Here is a 16279-nt window from a genome sequence, read left to right as displayed (position 1 = left end):
CCCAGCTTGGCTTTGCAGAGACAGTGTAGCCGGTTGTGCCTCTGCCCTCCACCTCCTGGGGGGCCTGTGGCTCCCGCCCCTTAGGGACTTGGTTAGCGGCCACACCTGCTGGCCAGAGCAAGGAATGCAGGAACCAGATGTGCAGAATGGGGTCTTTGAACTGGCTATAGGGGCCACTGCTCAGAGGGTCTCACTTGAGTTGTAGCTTTGGGTGTGCGTGTGTGTCTGTGTGTGTGTGAGAGAGATTTGTTTTATTTTTATTGGAAAGCCAGAGTTAGAAGGCAAGACAAGAGATCTTATATCCACTGATTCACTCCCCAAATGGCTGAAACACCCAGGCTGGGCTGGGCCAACACCAGGAGCCAGGAGCTTCTTCCCAGTCGCCACCAGGGTGCAACATAAAGGCCTTGGGCCATCCTCTGCTGCTTCCCCAGGCCACAAGCAGGGAGCTGGACGGGAGGTGGAGTGGTTGGGACACCAACTGGTGCCCACATGGGTGCCGATGTTGAAGTTGATTCCCAGTGGCCCCGTGCCCATCCTGTGTGGGGCTGCAGGTGGGTGGAGGTGCCGGCTGCAGCTTTCCCTCTCCCGTAGGGATCAAGAGCAGTCTGTGACATGCTGGTTGCCATCCACACGCCTTCTTGGTGAGGCGAATCTGTTTTCTTTCTTCTTGGGATGTTTGCTTGTCTAGTTGCTGAATTTGCAAGTGTTTGTTCCCTGTCCACACATTTGTTCTGTCTTTCAGGGGCAGAGGCTGTGGTGCAGGGTCCCAGCTCCAGTTCATTCTTGGCTGCTTCACTCAGGCCCAGCTAATTGGCCTCCAGCAGAGCAGCAGAGGACCCCCAAGTCCTCGGGCCCCAGAGCCTGAAGGAGGACTTAGACCGAGGTCTGACTCTGTCTCTACATGTCTCTGCCTCTTTCAAACCCTGCATGTCCACAAGGAGCGTGAGTTACTTGTTCTTGCTGTCATAGCTGTCCTGCCTCAAGCCAGCTGTGTGATGTGGAGTCCGCCACTCGGGGACCTGTGGCCGGGCCTTGCTGAGCACGATTCAGAGGGGTGAGACTCTCATCTCCCACCAGGAACAAGCAGGTGCTCTGGCAGAACTGCTGACCCAGCTGGGTTCTCTCTCCTCTTCCTCATCCAGTCCTGAGCCCTGGGCCTGCAGGGGGAGGGGCCTGGGACAGCCCCCTCTTCCTCACCTCCTATGCACACCTGGGCAAGTGCTGGGTATAGTCAGGCATCTCAACTGTCTCTCCAGACCCCCACCTGTCAGACCCCCACCTATCACCCCAAACCCATCACTCCAGACCTCTCTGTGGGGAGGGGCTGTCACTGACTTGGTGTCTGTTACATGCAGGGTGAACCAGGACAGAGGCTGTGGCCTGAGTGTCCCCTGAACTCCTTAGCCGTGTGGGCAGGGGAGGCTCCTGGGCTGGTGATGTCGGGGGGCACAGGCCTGGGTCTGCTTCCTTTCCTGAGGACCCTGAACAGCTGCCTGTGCTCTGCAGTCCACCCTGCAGGCCAGTGCTGAGCCCGCTGGTTGTCCTTGATGCTGGTCAGCTCTGTGGTGTTGAGAATCGGGGGACTGCCTAGCCCAGCCCAGCCTGGCGGATTAGAGTCCCGGGGTGCATGGGCTGGCCAGCACCTAAGCAGGGAAAGCAAAGCTGGGGCCAGTGTAGCGGACTTGAAGTCTTGCTGTAGTGCAAGCTCTGTAGAAGCCATGGCTGCCCGGAAATGGGATCATGGGGGAGTGGTGTGGCCTTGGAAGAGGAGAGCGGCCTAGGCCCTCGGTGACATCACAGGGCGGCCTGATGGTGGGGGATGACACTGCGCTGTCCCTATGATGTCATCGTCGGGCAGTGTGCCCCTCCCCCACTCCTGACCTCCAGGTCTCACAATGGGGCTCTTGGTGGGCGATTTCCCTCAGGGAGTCCTGCCACGTGCAGTGCCACAAAGGGCTCCTTGTTGCCCGACGTAATTCTGGGACTTTCTGTGAAGCCGGGAGCGCCACAGGAGGCTTATCCACTCCCTGACCTGTCCCTGTGAAGCCCAGGCCCCCTGCTGGGTAGAAGCGCACAGCTGAGGCGGGGTCCAGGCCTCAGGACCCCTTGCTGGCCTTGGGCACTGTAGAAAGCCCAGCCAGAGCTGCCCTCCTCCTGCTCCGCCCCTGTGAGCCTCAGGTCACTTCAGGAAACTCAGCAGCCAGCATCATAAATAGCTGAGGCAGGTCCAGGCTTCCTCCTGACCCCGTGGCTTTGGCATGAGGGGGGACTGCACCCCTTGGGGACGGCTTGTTCCACTGCTTCCCGCTGCAGCCTGGGATGTGGGCCCTGCCGGCAGCCCCCCTTGTTGGCTCCCCACACCCCGGCAGCTGGCGCTAATCATGGGGTTTCCTCTGAAACACAGGAAATGTGTGCCTGTTCCACTCCATGTAGCTGCCCGTCAGCATTCCTGAGATTGATTGATGTTGAAAGAGTTAGAGACAATCTTCCACCCACCGCTTCACTCCCCAGAGGGCTGCAGGGGCCAGGGCTGGGCCAGGCTGAAGCCAGGAGCCTAATCTGGGTCTCCCACTTGGGTACAGGGGCCTACGTGCTTGGGCCATCCTCTGCTGCTTTCCCAGGACACAAGCTGAATGGGATATGGATGGGGCAGCTGAAACTGCCCACCCCTTTTATGGGATGCAGTGTCTAGTGGAATCTTACCCAGGACACTCCAGCTCTGACTCCACAGCCCACAAAAACCTCCTCATTCCACATGGCATGTCAAAGGATGGAGCTGGGACGTGGGCGGAATCTCCACACCCCAACACCCACTGCAGCAAAGGTGACTCCGGCCACACAGCATCCCCCAGATAGCTCAGGCGGTGCATGGGTCCCTGCGGTGTAGGGCTGTGGGGAGGTGGGCACTGAGCAGCTCACCTCCCCCGTGAGGGAACGACAGACCACAGCATGGTATGTGGCACTCTGTGTGGCCTGCAGTGCCCTGAGGGCCTACCCCAGGAGCCCCTGAGTGGTTGAGGAATCAGGAGGTGCTGGGACTCTTAGAGATGCCTACCCAGTTCCTTTTGCCTGCATGGGTCACAACAGGTGTATGTGTGTGTTATCACAGGTGTGTGTTATCACAGATATGTATCATCACAGGTGTGTGTTATCACAGATATGTATCATCACAGGTGTGATCATAGATGCATATGTCATCACAGGTGTGTCATCACAGATGCGTATGTCATCACAGGTGTGTGTTATCATAGATGCGTATGTCATCACAGGTGTGTGTTATCATAGATGCATATGTCATCACAGGTGTGTGTCATTACAGGTGCATGTCATCACAGATGTGTGTCATCACAGGTGTGTGTTATCACAGATGTGTGTCATCACAGATGCGTATGTCATCACAGGTGTGTGTCATCACAGGTGTGTGTCATCACAGATGTGTGGGTTAGGGTAGGTTCTCTCTTTCCTCACCTGGTGTTCACGCTCTGATCTCACTTAGTTCAGGCACAGCCTTTACTCCATGGCTGGTCCCAGCAGCCTTTGTCCCATGTGGGCAGCTCTCGTTGGCCTCTTCTTGGCATTTGTAATTCTTGCCCTTCTTAGCAGATCTGCCTGGCTGTGTCCCTGCCCTGCATGGCCCTGCTGTCCGCCACATCTGCCTACAAAGAGCTGACACTTCAGGGTACGGCCAGCTGACTCAGGCTGGACCCGCACTGGCTCACATCCGGCATGTGCTAGGGTGAGTAGGACCCACACCCAGCCCCAGCTTCCTCTGTGGGTTCTGTCAGCTGCCTCCCTGGCCCCAGCTGGCAGAGACAGCAGCACCACAGCCAGGACCACAGCACCCACTGGGCTGAGGGCAGGGCAGGACCCTGGGCACGGTGCCAGGGGCAGCAGCAAGCCCCAGGGTGAGAGCAGACTCCCAGGAGAATGGCCTTATCAAAGTCTCGGGATCTCGGGATCAGGAGGCCCAGTGCTCAAGGTGTACCCCAGCAGGCACGAAGCTTGTAGCCACGGATCTGCCAGCCCTGGCGCCAGCTGTGGGCCTGACAAGGTGAGAAACACACACACACATTAGTCATGTTCATGAGCAGAGGGGCTAGGAAGGGAAGGCTGAGGCAGCCCAAGGTCTTCAGCTCCTCGGCTCCCCGAGACCACACTTAGATGCTGTGGGGTGCCTGGACACAGTGGCTCAGCTCACGGTGGGAGGAGGTTCCCTCTGGAGGCCACAACACATGTCTGATGGCAGCTGAGTCCTTGCATGCAGTCTGTGTTAGATCACCCACCTTCCACCTGCCAGCCCTGGCCTAGACCACGTGCTCTGTGGAGCCAATGTGCAGGCAGAGGGGCCTGACCAGGGCTGTGCCCACAGCATGGCAGTGCCACCCTCTCCCACAGCTGCTCCCTGCCCAGTGGTCACACCCTCCTCCCCATCACTGGCAGCCTGGGCACCCACAGGCTGGCCCCAGGATTTGGCTGCAGAAGCTTTGTGGAGGAGCTTGTGGCAGTTCACATCAGGACTCACCAGCTGCAGGTGTTGTTGAATGGAGGCTGGCCAGGGCTGCAAGCTGGATCCAGACTTGAGAGGAGGGTGGTGCCATGGCTTCGAGGGGGATGTGTGCCAGGCACTGCCCTTACAACTCATGTCTGCCTTCTTGTGGCCAGGATGGAGCAGGACGCCCACTAGCCATTCACCATGCCAGCTCCTGGGCCTGATACTGGCTCCCAGGCCCCCAGCTCTCTGCTGTCCACACAGACACAGCTTGGCCCCCTTGGTCCTTCCTTCTCTGGCTCAGGACCTGAAAAGAATCCCCAAACCACACTGTCATCTGGACTCATAGGCAAGGGGCCACTCACAGAAGTACACCTACTTCTTGCTCCACATGGTCTTGTCAGACAGAATGCCATGCTGGGGTCTTGGCTGCCAGCCCACAGGGATCCTTACCACTAGGAGACAGACCCAAGTCCTGGGGCTGCCGGGGGCACCAGGAGGCAGCTGGCATTCTCTCCCAGGAACGTTGAGGAGTTTTGTGGGAGACCAAGGAACTGGGCCTGCTTCTGGGCTCGGCAGGAGCCTCCAGTGTATAATTGAGCTTTGCCCAGCACCGGCCAAAGGCGTGTGGGAGGCAAGGCCAGGCACAGCTCCCAGGCCTCCAGCAGCTGTAAGGTGCCGCCCTCCATTCCCCCCAGGTGTCCTACATGGGCCTGGGAGCAGGGGCCTCCCATGAGGTCGTCTGCTGCCTCTGTCAACAGCTGGCATCTCTGCGGGCAGGTGTGGCTGTTGCACTGGCTTGGGCACCGGGCCCACAGTGTAGATGGCACCAAGGGTGTTTGAGAGCAGGGTCTGAGGGGTGGAAGGGACACCCGGGCAGGGGTGGGCAAGAGGGGAGGCACTTGGCATCCACACCCCGCAGGGACTGAGTTCTGCTCGCCCTGGGCCCAGAGCAGCTGTCCTCCTTAATAGGGTGCCACATGGTGCAGCCCAGCCACTCCCGGCCCCACAACGGCTTGTCAGACAGAATGTGGTGACTCTCACGCAGCTGGCCGTGGCTACAAGCAGGCTGGTTGGACTGTGGCAGCATCACAGGCACACTGACCTGTGGCCATGGCTGCGCTTGAGGTTGCCCTGTGCTGTGGCCATGGACATGCATGTGGTCACCCCTTCCTGTGATCTGACTTTGCTACCAGGATGGCGCCAGCATAATTCTTAGGTCATTGTTGTTGATTCACCCTGAAGTCTCATAGTCCTGGGCTTTAATTAGGAAATGTTACTATTTTTTTAAATAATATTTTATTTACTTGAAAGGCAGAGTTAGAGAAAGAGGAGACAGAAACAGATCTTCCATCCGCTGGTTCACTCCCCAAACGGCTGCCACGGCCAGAGCTGAGCTGAGCACCATCTTCCACTGCTCTCCCAGCTCACAGTGACCAGGGCTGGGTCGGGGTGAGGCCAGGAGCTTCTTCGGGGTCTCCTGCAAGGGAGCAGGGGCCTGGGTTCCTTCACACCTTGCATCAGCCCTGTAGCACTATGTTCCCAGAACTGTGTGGGCCTGGGCTGATAGGGAGCGTCTCACGCCCCAACAGGCCCAGCAGGCCCAGACTGCCTGGTGGCCTAACACACATGGGCAGCTGGGTGTGGACACATGAGTCAGCCTGGCCCCTTCCCTGGAGCCTGGGAGGAGGGGTGCCTTTCATCACCCAGCATGGGGACACCCCCATCCCCATTCAGCCACACTGGGACTGCTGGACCTGGAACAAAACTGACCCTGTGATAACAGTGGCGCTGCTGGATGTGGGGACACACACCTGTGAGGACACTCCGCCAGGGATGGCCTCAGGGCCACGGTCACCCACAGGTTCCTTGCTGGAGTCTGTCATCTGTCACAAGGCAGCCTTTCCAGGCTGAGGTCTCTCACTGCTGCCCCCACAAGCCTGTGGCTGGGTGCCAGGTCACCCCAGCCTCAGGCTGCTCAGGGGCACCCGTTACCAAGGCCATTCTTCTTCTGTTTCCCTGAGGTTCTTTGGGGTTTCCCAGAGCCCAGCAGGGTGCAGTGAGCAGAGACCTGGCCAAGGACCATCCTGACTCCTCAGTGCCTTGGGATTCCTGGGTTGAGGTATCCGTGCCAGCCAGTGGGGATGGAGCCTTCCTTGCAAGGAAGCTCACTGGTAGACAGGTGAGAGACGTGTGCATGAGAGAGCCGGGGGGCAGGGCCAGCCAGCAGATGAACCCCAGTGCCACCCCCCCAGTCCCAGCATCCTCAAGCGGCAGGTGTGTCCCTGCCCTACTCGCCCCCATCTGTGTGCGGTGTTACTGGCACACAGGACCACAGGGATGTTCCCATAGCTGCTGCCTGCTGCATGTCTGCCCTCAGGAGTGCATCACTTCCCAAGAGCCCTGCACCAGCACAGCTCACTGACCCAGTGACTTCTACCAGGTCCAGCAGGGAGGCAGCCAGAGGCTAGGGTGTGGGTCAAAGTCCGGGACAGCCGAGTCCTGACCCAGCACCACAAAAGCCAGCTGCACAGCCAGGTGAGTGCCAGCCCATGCCCACCAGACACCTGCAGGCCCCGTGAGGGTTCCGGGACACAGAAGGGCCTCTCATCTGCCTGAGCCCAGGAGCTGCCTGTTGGAGCTAACAGCTGCCTCCTTCCTCTTGCTCACCACATGCCAGCAGGTTAATGCATGGGGTCATCCTGTCAGAACCAGCTAGACAGCCCAAGTCCCATGCTGATGGAGCCCAGAACAGTAAAGAGCATAGCACAGTTCCACCCCCAGGTACGTGTGGTACAGTGAGCATCCTCACCCTGCCCCAGCTCTTGTTGTCCTGAACTGAGAGAGGTAGCCCAAGGTTGGGTCTGAGGGAGGAGCAGGCCAGTGGTTCTGACGGAGGAGGCCCATCTGATTCTGACAAAGACACAGGGTTGGTTCTAAATGAGGCCCAGGTGGTTCTGACGGAGACACAGGTTTGGTTCTGAGAGAGGAGGCCCAGGGTTGGGTCTGAGGGAGAAGGCCCAGGTGGTTCTGACAGACACACAGGTTTGGTTCTGAGGGAGGAGGTCCAGGGTTGGGTCTGAGGGAGGTGACCCAGGTGGTTCTGACAGACACACAGGTTCGGTTTTGAGGGAGGACGCCCAACAGAGTAGAGCTGGACATGCTGACCAGGCATATTTGGGCAGGAGCCAACATTCATTGGCAGAATGTGGGCCTGTTTCTCAGATTCGCCATCTGTAACTGAGAGCTGGATGGAGGCCATGTGTTGGGGACAGGTGATGTCTACCCTGATAGGATCTGGGCATCTCAAAAGTACTCTGCCGTCCACCTCCAGGATGGCCCAGGATGCTTCCACACTGGAGTTACTAGGAGGAGGCAGAGTGGCCACTCGGGTAATTTTCTTGCAGCCTCCAGTCTGTCCAAGGACCTAGGGACCTGGTGACCTGAGAGCCTGCACCCCTCACAGGTCCTGGGAGATGTGGCTGGCTAGTCAGGGGTGTGCCTGATCTGTTCCTGCCACTGCCTTCCTGAGCCTCAGTTCTACTGTCTATGAAGTGGGACTGCTCCTGTGAGTGGCAGGGGCCATGGACACAGGGCTCCTTCCTCCTGGCCCCTCACAGAGCCAGGCTCTCCTCCCTTCCCCATCACACACAGGTCCTCCAGCGGCAACCCATGGAAAATGGGAACACAAAGGGCCCGGCTCCCTCATGCTCTCCCACACGCATACACCATGCCTCAGCTCCTAGGGCAAGCCAGACCTGGGAAGAGAGCTGGACCTGTCTGACACACAATCAGCATCTAATGACCTTGAGCAGTGATTGGTAACCTTGATCAGTGATCTTGACCAGTGATCAAAGACCTTGATCAGTGATTGATGACCCTGAGCGGTGATTGCTGACCTTAATCAGCGATCCATGACCTTGAGCAGGGTGTGACAACCTTGAGTAGGGCTTGGTGAGGGAACCTGGCCCCTCACGGGTTAACCTGTAAAGGGTGGTGTTCTTGCCCTACCATGACAGGCACCCAACCAACATGGCGGACCTGGATTCCACCGGCCTGATGTTCTCGTCGTCCGTGAAATCTTGTCAGCTGCTGAGGGGGCCTGGCAGCCAGCCTGGTGTCTGTTACCCATGGCAACAACTATTTGGGGTAAACTGTGTCCAGGGCCTCCAGGCAGGATTTGCCTTCTTGTCCTCACAGCTGTTGGCGCCTCTCTGCTCCTGGCCACATGCCCCTCCCTGCTTCCATCTAGGCGACGCTCACATCCACTGCCCCCCCAGTCCCACCCAGGAGACACCCACAGCCACTGCCCCTCCCACACATAGGCATTCTTTCAGTGTGGAGGGTGAGGCTGGGAAGATGGCTGTGACGAGAAGGCCAAAGTGACTGATTCTGGAGGTTAGGGCCTCAGCCAAGCTGTGGGAAGCAACTCCTGGGCTCTGGGACCTCCTCCCTGCCCTCCTGCCTGGCTGCCTCTGTGGGACACCAGCCACATTGGCTCCCTGCCTCCAGGGTGTGATTTCCCTTTGCTACTGTGAGGGCTGCGACATGGAGCCACCAGCCCCTCTGAGCCCCACAGCTCAGAGTGCCCAGAACAAGGATTCATCTCCTCCATTTCGGGGGCAGGGGACGGAGGCTATCTCGGGGCTGGCTCATTCTAGGATCTCTGGGATAGAACCAGTTTCTTCCTTTCAGACTTGCTTGCCCCTCCTAGGGCCCCCTCCTCAGCAGGCAGAGGCTCTGTCCCCACTGCCAACCTCCTCCTACCAGTCCAGGACCCTTCCTGTTGTCCTCTGCAAGTGGCAAGTCAGGGACCTGTGACCACAGGACTCGCTGGAGGTTGAGGCTTGAGCAACCCTCCTGGACCCATCCCCTCCTCACATAAAGCCCCAGATGTGGCCAGCATCTGGGCAGTGCGTGGACAGGCTCACACTGGTTCTTGCTCTCATTCTTGCTTTGTCTTGTTCTTTCAAATTCTTGTTACAAAGCCAGAGTGGTCGCAGGGGCCCACTGTGAATCCCCATTCATACTGCTGGTCAGTGTACCTGGGGCCAGCAGGTGGTGCTGCTAGTGGCAGTGGTGGCAGCAGAGGGGGGTGCTCTCTGTTCAGGTTCTCAAGGGACAGGGACCAGGCCTCCGTCCAGCTCCCAGGGACACACACAAATCTTCAGCGAGGGAGTCCTGGTCCTCCTCCTGTGACACCTCACCCTGGGCTGGGCACCCATGGAACAAGACTCTGGGCCCGAGTCTAGAGGAGCCAGAGTCCACTGGGGCAGGGGTGCCGGTGGATGGACACATGGGGGCACAAGGCCCAGGTCACCAGAACAGGGAGCCACAGGGTGGAGGCAGCCGAGGGCCCCAGGGAAGGAGAGTTTAGAGCCAGCCCCTGGGATCACACAGCCTCTCACTCCTGCCTCTGGAGACACTTTTCCCATCCGGAAACGGGCATCAGCAGTTCCCTGCACCTTGGGGCCTTGTTCCTCAGAGTGTCCAGCCCATGTCCATGCAGAGTCCCCACCCACTGTCCCCTCTTGTCAGCACCTGCACAGCTGTGACCTAACCCCTCAGACACTAGTGCTGTCCGGGTCCCAGTCACAGGCCCTGCGCACTGGGCTGGTCAGAACCATGCAGGCTGAGACACCCAGCGATCACTCCACTCCTCATTGAGGTCTTCCCTGTCACCTCACATCAGCTCTCCTTGTGAAACCCGCCCTAGTCATGTCTGCCCTAGGCACTGCCTCAGCAGGGTACACTCACACACATGTACCACATGCTACACACATGAACATCGCAATCCCTACATACAGCTACCTGTAAAATGCATACCACATGCTATGCACTTGAACACATAAACCCACATAACAGGTCAATCATTCATCTCAGCTATATGTTGGCAGCGAAATATGGGGCAAACGGAGACTTTATGATGGACTATTTCAATCAGTGGACGACCTCATCGAGCGAAACTGGCAGCGATTCATAACTGGAGAACTATTAAAACCACTTGAGCACATATCTCAGAGCATGCCCCACATCCGGGACTTGGGGTGGGCGGGAAACCGGGTGGGGCTTCTTCCTCAATATCTCCCTTTTACCTCAGATACATGATGGAAACAATATGGACATAATAGTATTACCCACTTCCCTATCCCCCTGAACCTTTTTTTAATCGTAATTAACTATGTAAAGATTGTCAACAACAATACAATAAATTTTAAAAAAAACCCACATGGATCAGTATGTGTGTACCACAACATGCATGCGTGTTACTATGTGCTCACACAGCCACAAACATACAATATCTGCAACACCCACCACTTGTACACATGTGTGCATGCCCACACATGCACACCTTTCCAAGGCTGACCCCCACCCTGTCCTGCAGGGCAGGGGCTCAGTCAGAGCCCTCATTTGGAGCCCGGGTTGTGGGAGGAGCAAACATAAGCTGGGACTGGCCTTGCCCCTGGGCACTCAGGTCGACCCTGGGGTGCCTGGGCTGGGAAGGCACCCCAGGGCCACATGCAGGCAATGCTGGTGTGGCCGGGCCTCGGGTACAGCTGTGGACAGGCCCAGGACCTGCGGGGCTGTGGTGCAGGAGGTGTCCCCGGCCGGCGCGAGGTCGTCCCGTGAGTGAGGTCCGGACTGCGGTTACACCCAGCCCATCTTTTAATGAGAAGCGCTGAGGGGCAACAGGGCCGCAGGGAAGCTCCGAGTTGGCCTAGGGCGCCTGAGAGAAACAGAGTTTGGGGAGCCGTCGCGCCGCGACACCAGGGGGCGCTGCAGGCGTTTCCCACCATCCGGCACAGCAGAGGCTAAGGCCTGGCCAGTGGCCACTGCTTCCTGCGTTCCCTCCCTCCGCCTCTCGCCCCAGACAGCAGGGACCAAGCCGCATCTGGTGCTTCTGACCTCTGACCCAGGGGGCCTCGGAAGTGCTCCTTGGTACCCGCCGGCATGTATGGCCACTGCATACATGCAAGTGTGTGGCCATGCATACATGCACACGTGTGTTCAGCTGAGCAGTGAACCAGAATGTACCGCAAGACAATGGGTCTGCGTGTGCCTAGCCCTCTTCCCTCCCAACGCATACCTCCGACAGGCCACTAGGCGCTGTCCTTGGCCTTCTTCTTGGTGGTGTATGGGATGCAGCACACCCAGCTCGTCCTTGTCCTGAAGGCCGGAGAAAGGGCAGGCCAGTGACAAGGGCCCCCAGGGCAGCCACTCCCACTTGCCTGCCCTGCTTGCCAGCCACCCCAGCCTCCTGGACACCCAGGCCAGGCATTGGCTGGGAACCAGGACAGCCAAATCCCTTCCTTCTTCCTCTCCTCTCCCCTAATTCCTGTCCGGCAGTTCCAGGGTAGGGGTGGCATCGTGGGGGCCCTCTGAGTGTGTGCTCAGGTCCCACCTACAGGAAGGAAGGCACGAAATGGCCAGCACAGCCACAAGTACCACTTACTCATCCTCAAACAGGTCGGGGTCCATCGGGGACTGCTTCTCCTCCTGGGGGGTGCAGGCAGTCACCTGAGGGCATGGCCACAGTGTGTCGGGGACTGGGTGCCGGGTTCCCTGCAGAGCCCAACAGGCATGGAGGTGACCATAGCCCAGGAGGTGCCTCCAGCAGATGGTCCTGCTGAGCAGACACTGCCCAAGGGAGCCCCATTGCCCTGTGCTGCTGAGGAAGGGGTCTTGTTCCCAGCCTCTGATAGCCACTGGGGAGTCCCTCAGAATCCTTGGAGACTGTGAGCCCATGAACAACCTTGAGGGGGCAGTGGCCAGCTCCTTTCATCTTGTGGGCTGCTCCAAGGGCATAAGGGGATGCCAGCATGACCTGGAAAATGGCCATCTCTGGCAAAACTGAAATCTGTAGAATTTGCCCTAGCTGGCTGCACTACTGCTGCAATGCAGGATGTGTCTGACCTGTGTGCTGGGGTCCAGAGCACTGGGTCAGCCACTTGTCCTGGATGCTGATAATGATGGCCATGGGCTGGTGGTATTACTGATGGTGGTGATGGTGGTGATGGTGGTGATGGTGATGGTGATGATGATGATGATGATGGTGATGATGGTGATGGTGATGATGGTAGTGATGGTGATAGTGGTGGTGATGGTGGTGATAGTGATGGTGGTGATGGTGGTGATGGTGATGGTGATGATGGTGATGGTGATGGTGATGATGGTGATGATGGTGGTGATGGTGATGGTGGTGATGGTGGTGATGGTGATGGTGGTGGTGATGGTGGTGATGGTGATGGTGATGGTGATGATGGTGATGGTGATGGTGATGATGGTGATGGTGGTGGTGATGGTGGTGGTGATGGTGGTGGTGATGGTGGTGATGGTGGTGATGGTGGTGATGGTGATGGTGATGATGGTGATGGTGGTGATGGTGGTGATGGTGATGGTGATGATGGTGATGATGGTGGTGATGGTGATGGTGATGATGGTGATGGTGGTGATGATGGTGATGGTGATGATGGTGATGGTGGTGGTGATGGTGGTGATGGTGGTGGTGGTGATGGTGATGGTGATGGTGGTGATGGTGAGGCCCGGGGTGGTGACATTGATGGTGAAATCCTAACAGTTGTAGTAATGGTGGTGGCCATGTTGATGAGGCCTAATATCAGGGCTTTCTTGGTTTGGGGTTCTGTTCTGAGAGCCTCTGAAACACTTATTCCAGAGAAGACAGCAGAGGCTCAGGGGTGTGATGAGTGTTTTGAGCATTTATCAGTAAAGTTGTGCACCTCTGAGATCTTGGGTCAGCACCATTTCCACCAGGCTAGAGGATCCCAGGGAGGCTGAGGGCTGGCTGGGGCCCTAGAAGCTCTGGCAATGCTGGAGTGTGTGCCGATTGGGGGGCGGGTGTGGAGGAACTGGGTCCTCTCCTGAGCTCCTGCCCTGCCCGCCCACTCATGCTGTTACAGGGAGCCCAGCCTGGCCAGTGCCACCCAGTGGCTGAGTCGGTCCTCCTGGCATTACCTCCTCAGTGTGGTCTCCCAGATCAATCTCCACAAACACAGACGACTTCTGTGGATGGAACCAGAGACAGGGGTGACCTCTGGGTGTCCAGGAGGGGAGCCAGCATGGGGATCTGGAGTTCCCTGTACCATCGGGGCTTCTGGTGGTGGCAGGAGAACAACAGGAGAGGGCATTGCCTTCCTGTGCTTCCCCACGCACCTCCCATCCAACCTCCTTCACCTTCACCCTCTGGTGACTGGGAAATGCCGAGGATTGGGCAGTCCTGGCCTCTGCCTTGGTGAACTGCTGGGGGCCCCATTTATGGCGCCTTGACCGGTCAGACTGGAGCAGGTGTCCATGTTACTGGGGCATGTGAAGGAGAGGCATGTACAGGACACAGCAGCACAGGCCTGGGAGCCAAATACAGCCCCAACCGCCCACAGGCAGGTGGAATTAGTCATAATGAGTTTTCCATCTCATCATATCAGACACCTGTGAGGGCTCCACGGCCATCAGGATCCATGTCTGCCCAGCTCCTCCTGGGCACGGTCCAGTGGAGTTGGGCAGGGATAGCTGTACCCAAGGCTGTCAGCACCCCATGCTTCCAACAAAGGCACTTTGGGAAACCAAGATGAGGACATCCCTGAGACCAAATGGAGACATAGCCTGGTCTCATCCCAGGGAGGGAGGGGACCCAGGGACAGGCAGCCTGGGGAGGACAGGGCCCAGGGACAGGCAGCCTGGCCCCAGCCTGGGAAGGATGGAGCTGGGTCCAGTGCCTGGCTCAGTGCCTGCTGAGCAGAGCCCTTGACCCCACTTGTCTCTGTGGCTGCTTGGGAGTGCTCGCCTCTCTCCAGGTTGCTCAGCCCTGTGGACGCTGGGCCCTATTCCTGCAGAGGGGCAGCAGGCAGGTTAGCAGGGCCGGGCTGAGGCCCCAGGAGGCTGGTGGGGCTAAGTCAGGCACCTGGGCCTCTGGGATGCTCTCCATGGGCTCTGCCTCCTGCTCCTCCTCGTTGGCGCTGGCTTCAGAGTCGCTGCACTCTGGCTCAGGGTCTCTGCATCCACTCTCACGGCCCAGGTTCCTTGGGGTGTCCTGACCCCTCAGCCTCTTGTCTTCCTCCATGTTTGCTTGGCTGTGGCAGGGATTGAGGGAGTGGCTTGGGACAGGCACAGCCAGTGAGGGCTCCCTTCTGGGGCAGCACCCTTTGGCTGAGGGACTTGGTTGGGTACTACAGGAATGGTGGGGCTCCTGTTGGTCTGGCCTGGTCTGCCTTGATGTTTCCCTGGGTGGCTGAATGTGGCAGGGGGATGCTTCTTGTACCCAAGGTGACCACCCATGCCTGCCTTGGGTCATCCAGTGATAGGAGGCAGGAGGGTGTGGAGGGGAGGTTGGTCAGTAGAGTCGACATGGCAGGGATGTGGGGGGCCTGGGGAGCAGAGTGGACACGGCAGGGCTGTATGAGGACATCATGTCTGGGCTATGCCCTGAAGGCAGCTTTGGACATTAGCTGAGCCCTGCAGGTCACAGCCTGGGGACACTGAGGCCGGGTGGGCTGACCAGGGCTGCCTGGAGAAGCAGAGGCTAGGGCAACACAGAATGGCCTGCAAAGGCCCCCGTCCTCTCAGGCTGGCCACCAGCCACTCACCAGTCCGCGTCCTCAGCGTGGCTCTGTTGCTCCTTCTCTTGCTCTTCAGACTCTGGGGGAGGAGGACGGGACTGGCTGGTGCTGCCACCTCCCAGAGTGGCCCACAACCCAGCTGAGGCCTGAGTGAGTGCCCTTGTCCCACAGTCAAGCTAAACAGAGCCAGAGTGGTCTAGGGAGACCTCGGGACCCTTGGAGGATGCAGTGGCGCAGGTTGGCAGGGAGGGGTAGGACTCCTCCCAGACGTCTCCACAGTGGTCCCCAGGCCACGTGGCCCTTTCACAGAGTGGGTACCAGGAGACATCCGGACCCGGCCCTGCACATGGCTCTGCCTCATCCTTTGAGCATGGGCCGGACCCCCAGGCCCCGTCCCCTACAAGTGGCCACTGCACAGAGATGCCTCCCAGAGGGGCTAATGGGGCGGAAACCCCACATCCCCAGACACAGTTCTGATGTTCCTGCCTTGTGGGCTTCACTCCCGCCCTCTGAGGGCCCTAGCACCATCCCCTGGGCCTACCCAGGTCCTTGGCCACCTTCCTGACATGGCCTGGGGGGTCCCCTTTCTGGTGCAGGGCACCCTCACTTCTGCTCCTCTGCAGTTCTGGGACCTCGCTGGCCATCCTGCCACCAGAGAGGAGGGTACCGGTGCCAGGCCGGTGCCTCCTGTGTGCTGTGGCCAGGTCCTTTTCCATGCTGGGCTGGGAAAGGGTGCCACCCGCAGCCTCAGGCACGGGGCATGGCTGTGCCAAGGCTGTCGCCCTGGGGCTGCTGTGACATCATAGGTCAGAGGTCAGTGGGCCCAGCCCAACTCAGCCTCCTTCCTCTCGAGTCCAGCTCCATGGTTACCAGCTGTGATGGTGGCTATGCGGCAGAAGGCACCATTCTCCACCTGGGGTCAGCATTGGAATCTTGGAGAAGCCATGGGACCCACTGCCTGGGTCCTACCCCAGATCCTCCTACAGGCTCAGACCCCACCTCCTGTTGCAGCCCTTTGGTGCCTCTTAGGGCCAGCAGAAGTCAGTTCTGGGTGGGCCCAGCCTAGATGGCCCCAAGATCCCCCCTGGACATCCATCCCCTCTGGCCTGCCAGCCTCATGAGCAGAGGCCACTCAGGCACAGCTATTCTCTGCCCAGTGGCGTTCCCCCTGGAGCTGCCTGCAGTGCCTCAGTCCCAGGTTTCCGCCAGAGCCCCT

The 16279-nt window shown here is 58.8% G+C and overlaps 1 protein-coding gene across 2 annotated transcripts; it reads right to left on the bottom strand.

Moving 5' to 3' along the window:
* Window positions 1-11197: 11197 nt before the first annotated feature.
* C12H13orf46 (chromosome 12 C13orf46 homolog) lies at window positions 11198-15936 on the bottom strand. Of its 2 annotated transcripts, XM_058670723.1 has the most exons (7): window positions 15605-15936; window positions 15091-15142; window positions 14409-14577; window positions 13466-13513; window positions 11946-12055; window positions 11580-11659; window positions 11198-11219 (listed from the first exon to the last, which is right to left on the bottom strand). In XM_058670723.1, exons 1-6 carry the CDS (start codon window positions 15777-15779, stop codon window positions 11593-11595), a joined length of 621 nt encoding a protein of 206 aa, XP_058526706.1. In that variant the 5' UTR covers window positions 15780-15936; the 3' UTR covers window positions 11198-11219; window positions 11580-11592. The 2 variants fall into 2 exon arrangements, with proteins under 2 accessions (XP_058526706.1, XP_036349296.2); XM_036493403.2 differs by lacking the exon at window positions 11198-11219 and having other exon boundaries at window positions 11568-11659; window positions 11946-12010; window positions 15605-15934.
* Between the last annotated feature and the right edge of the window lie 343 nt (window positions 15937-16279).

Source organism: Ochotona princeps, chromosome 12 (assembly GCF_030435755.1).
Source record: "Ochotona princeps isolate mOchPri1 chromosome 12, mOchPri1.hap1, whole genome shotgun sequence".
In the NCBI taxonomy this organism is placed as follows: domain Eukaryota; kingdom Metazoa; phylum Chordata; class Mammalia; order Lagomorpha; family Ochotonidae; genus Ochotona; species Ochotona princeps.
Note: the sequence above shows the minus strand (reverse complement) of the source record. Positions and strands in the feature narration are given on the sequence as shown.

What these genes read in the sequence shown, in the direction of transcription:
- C12H13orf46 (XM_058670723.1), bottom strand. Translation starts at nt 15,779, where the DNA reads ATGGAAAAGGACCTGGCCACAGCACACAGGAGGCACCGGCCTGGCACC. An exon ending in CACGCTGAGGACGCGGACTG is followed by an intron (nt 14,578 to 15,090) that starts GTGAGTGGCTGG and finishes TCCCTGCCACAG; the next exon opens with CCAAGCAAACATGGAGGAAG. An exon ending in AGAGCATCCCAGAGGCCCAG is followed by an intron (nt 13,514 to 14,408) that starts GTGCCTGACTTA and finishes TTCCATCCACAG; the next exon opens with AAGTCGTCTGTGTTTGTGGA.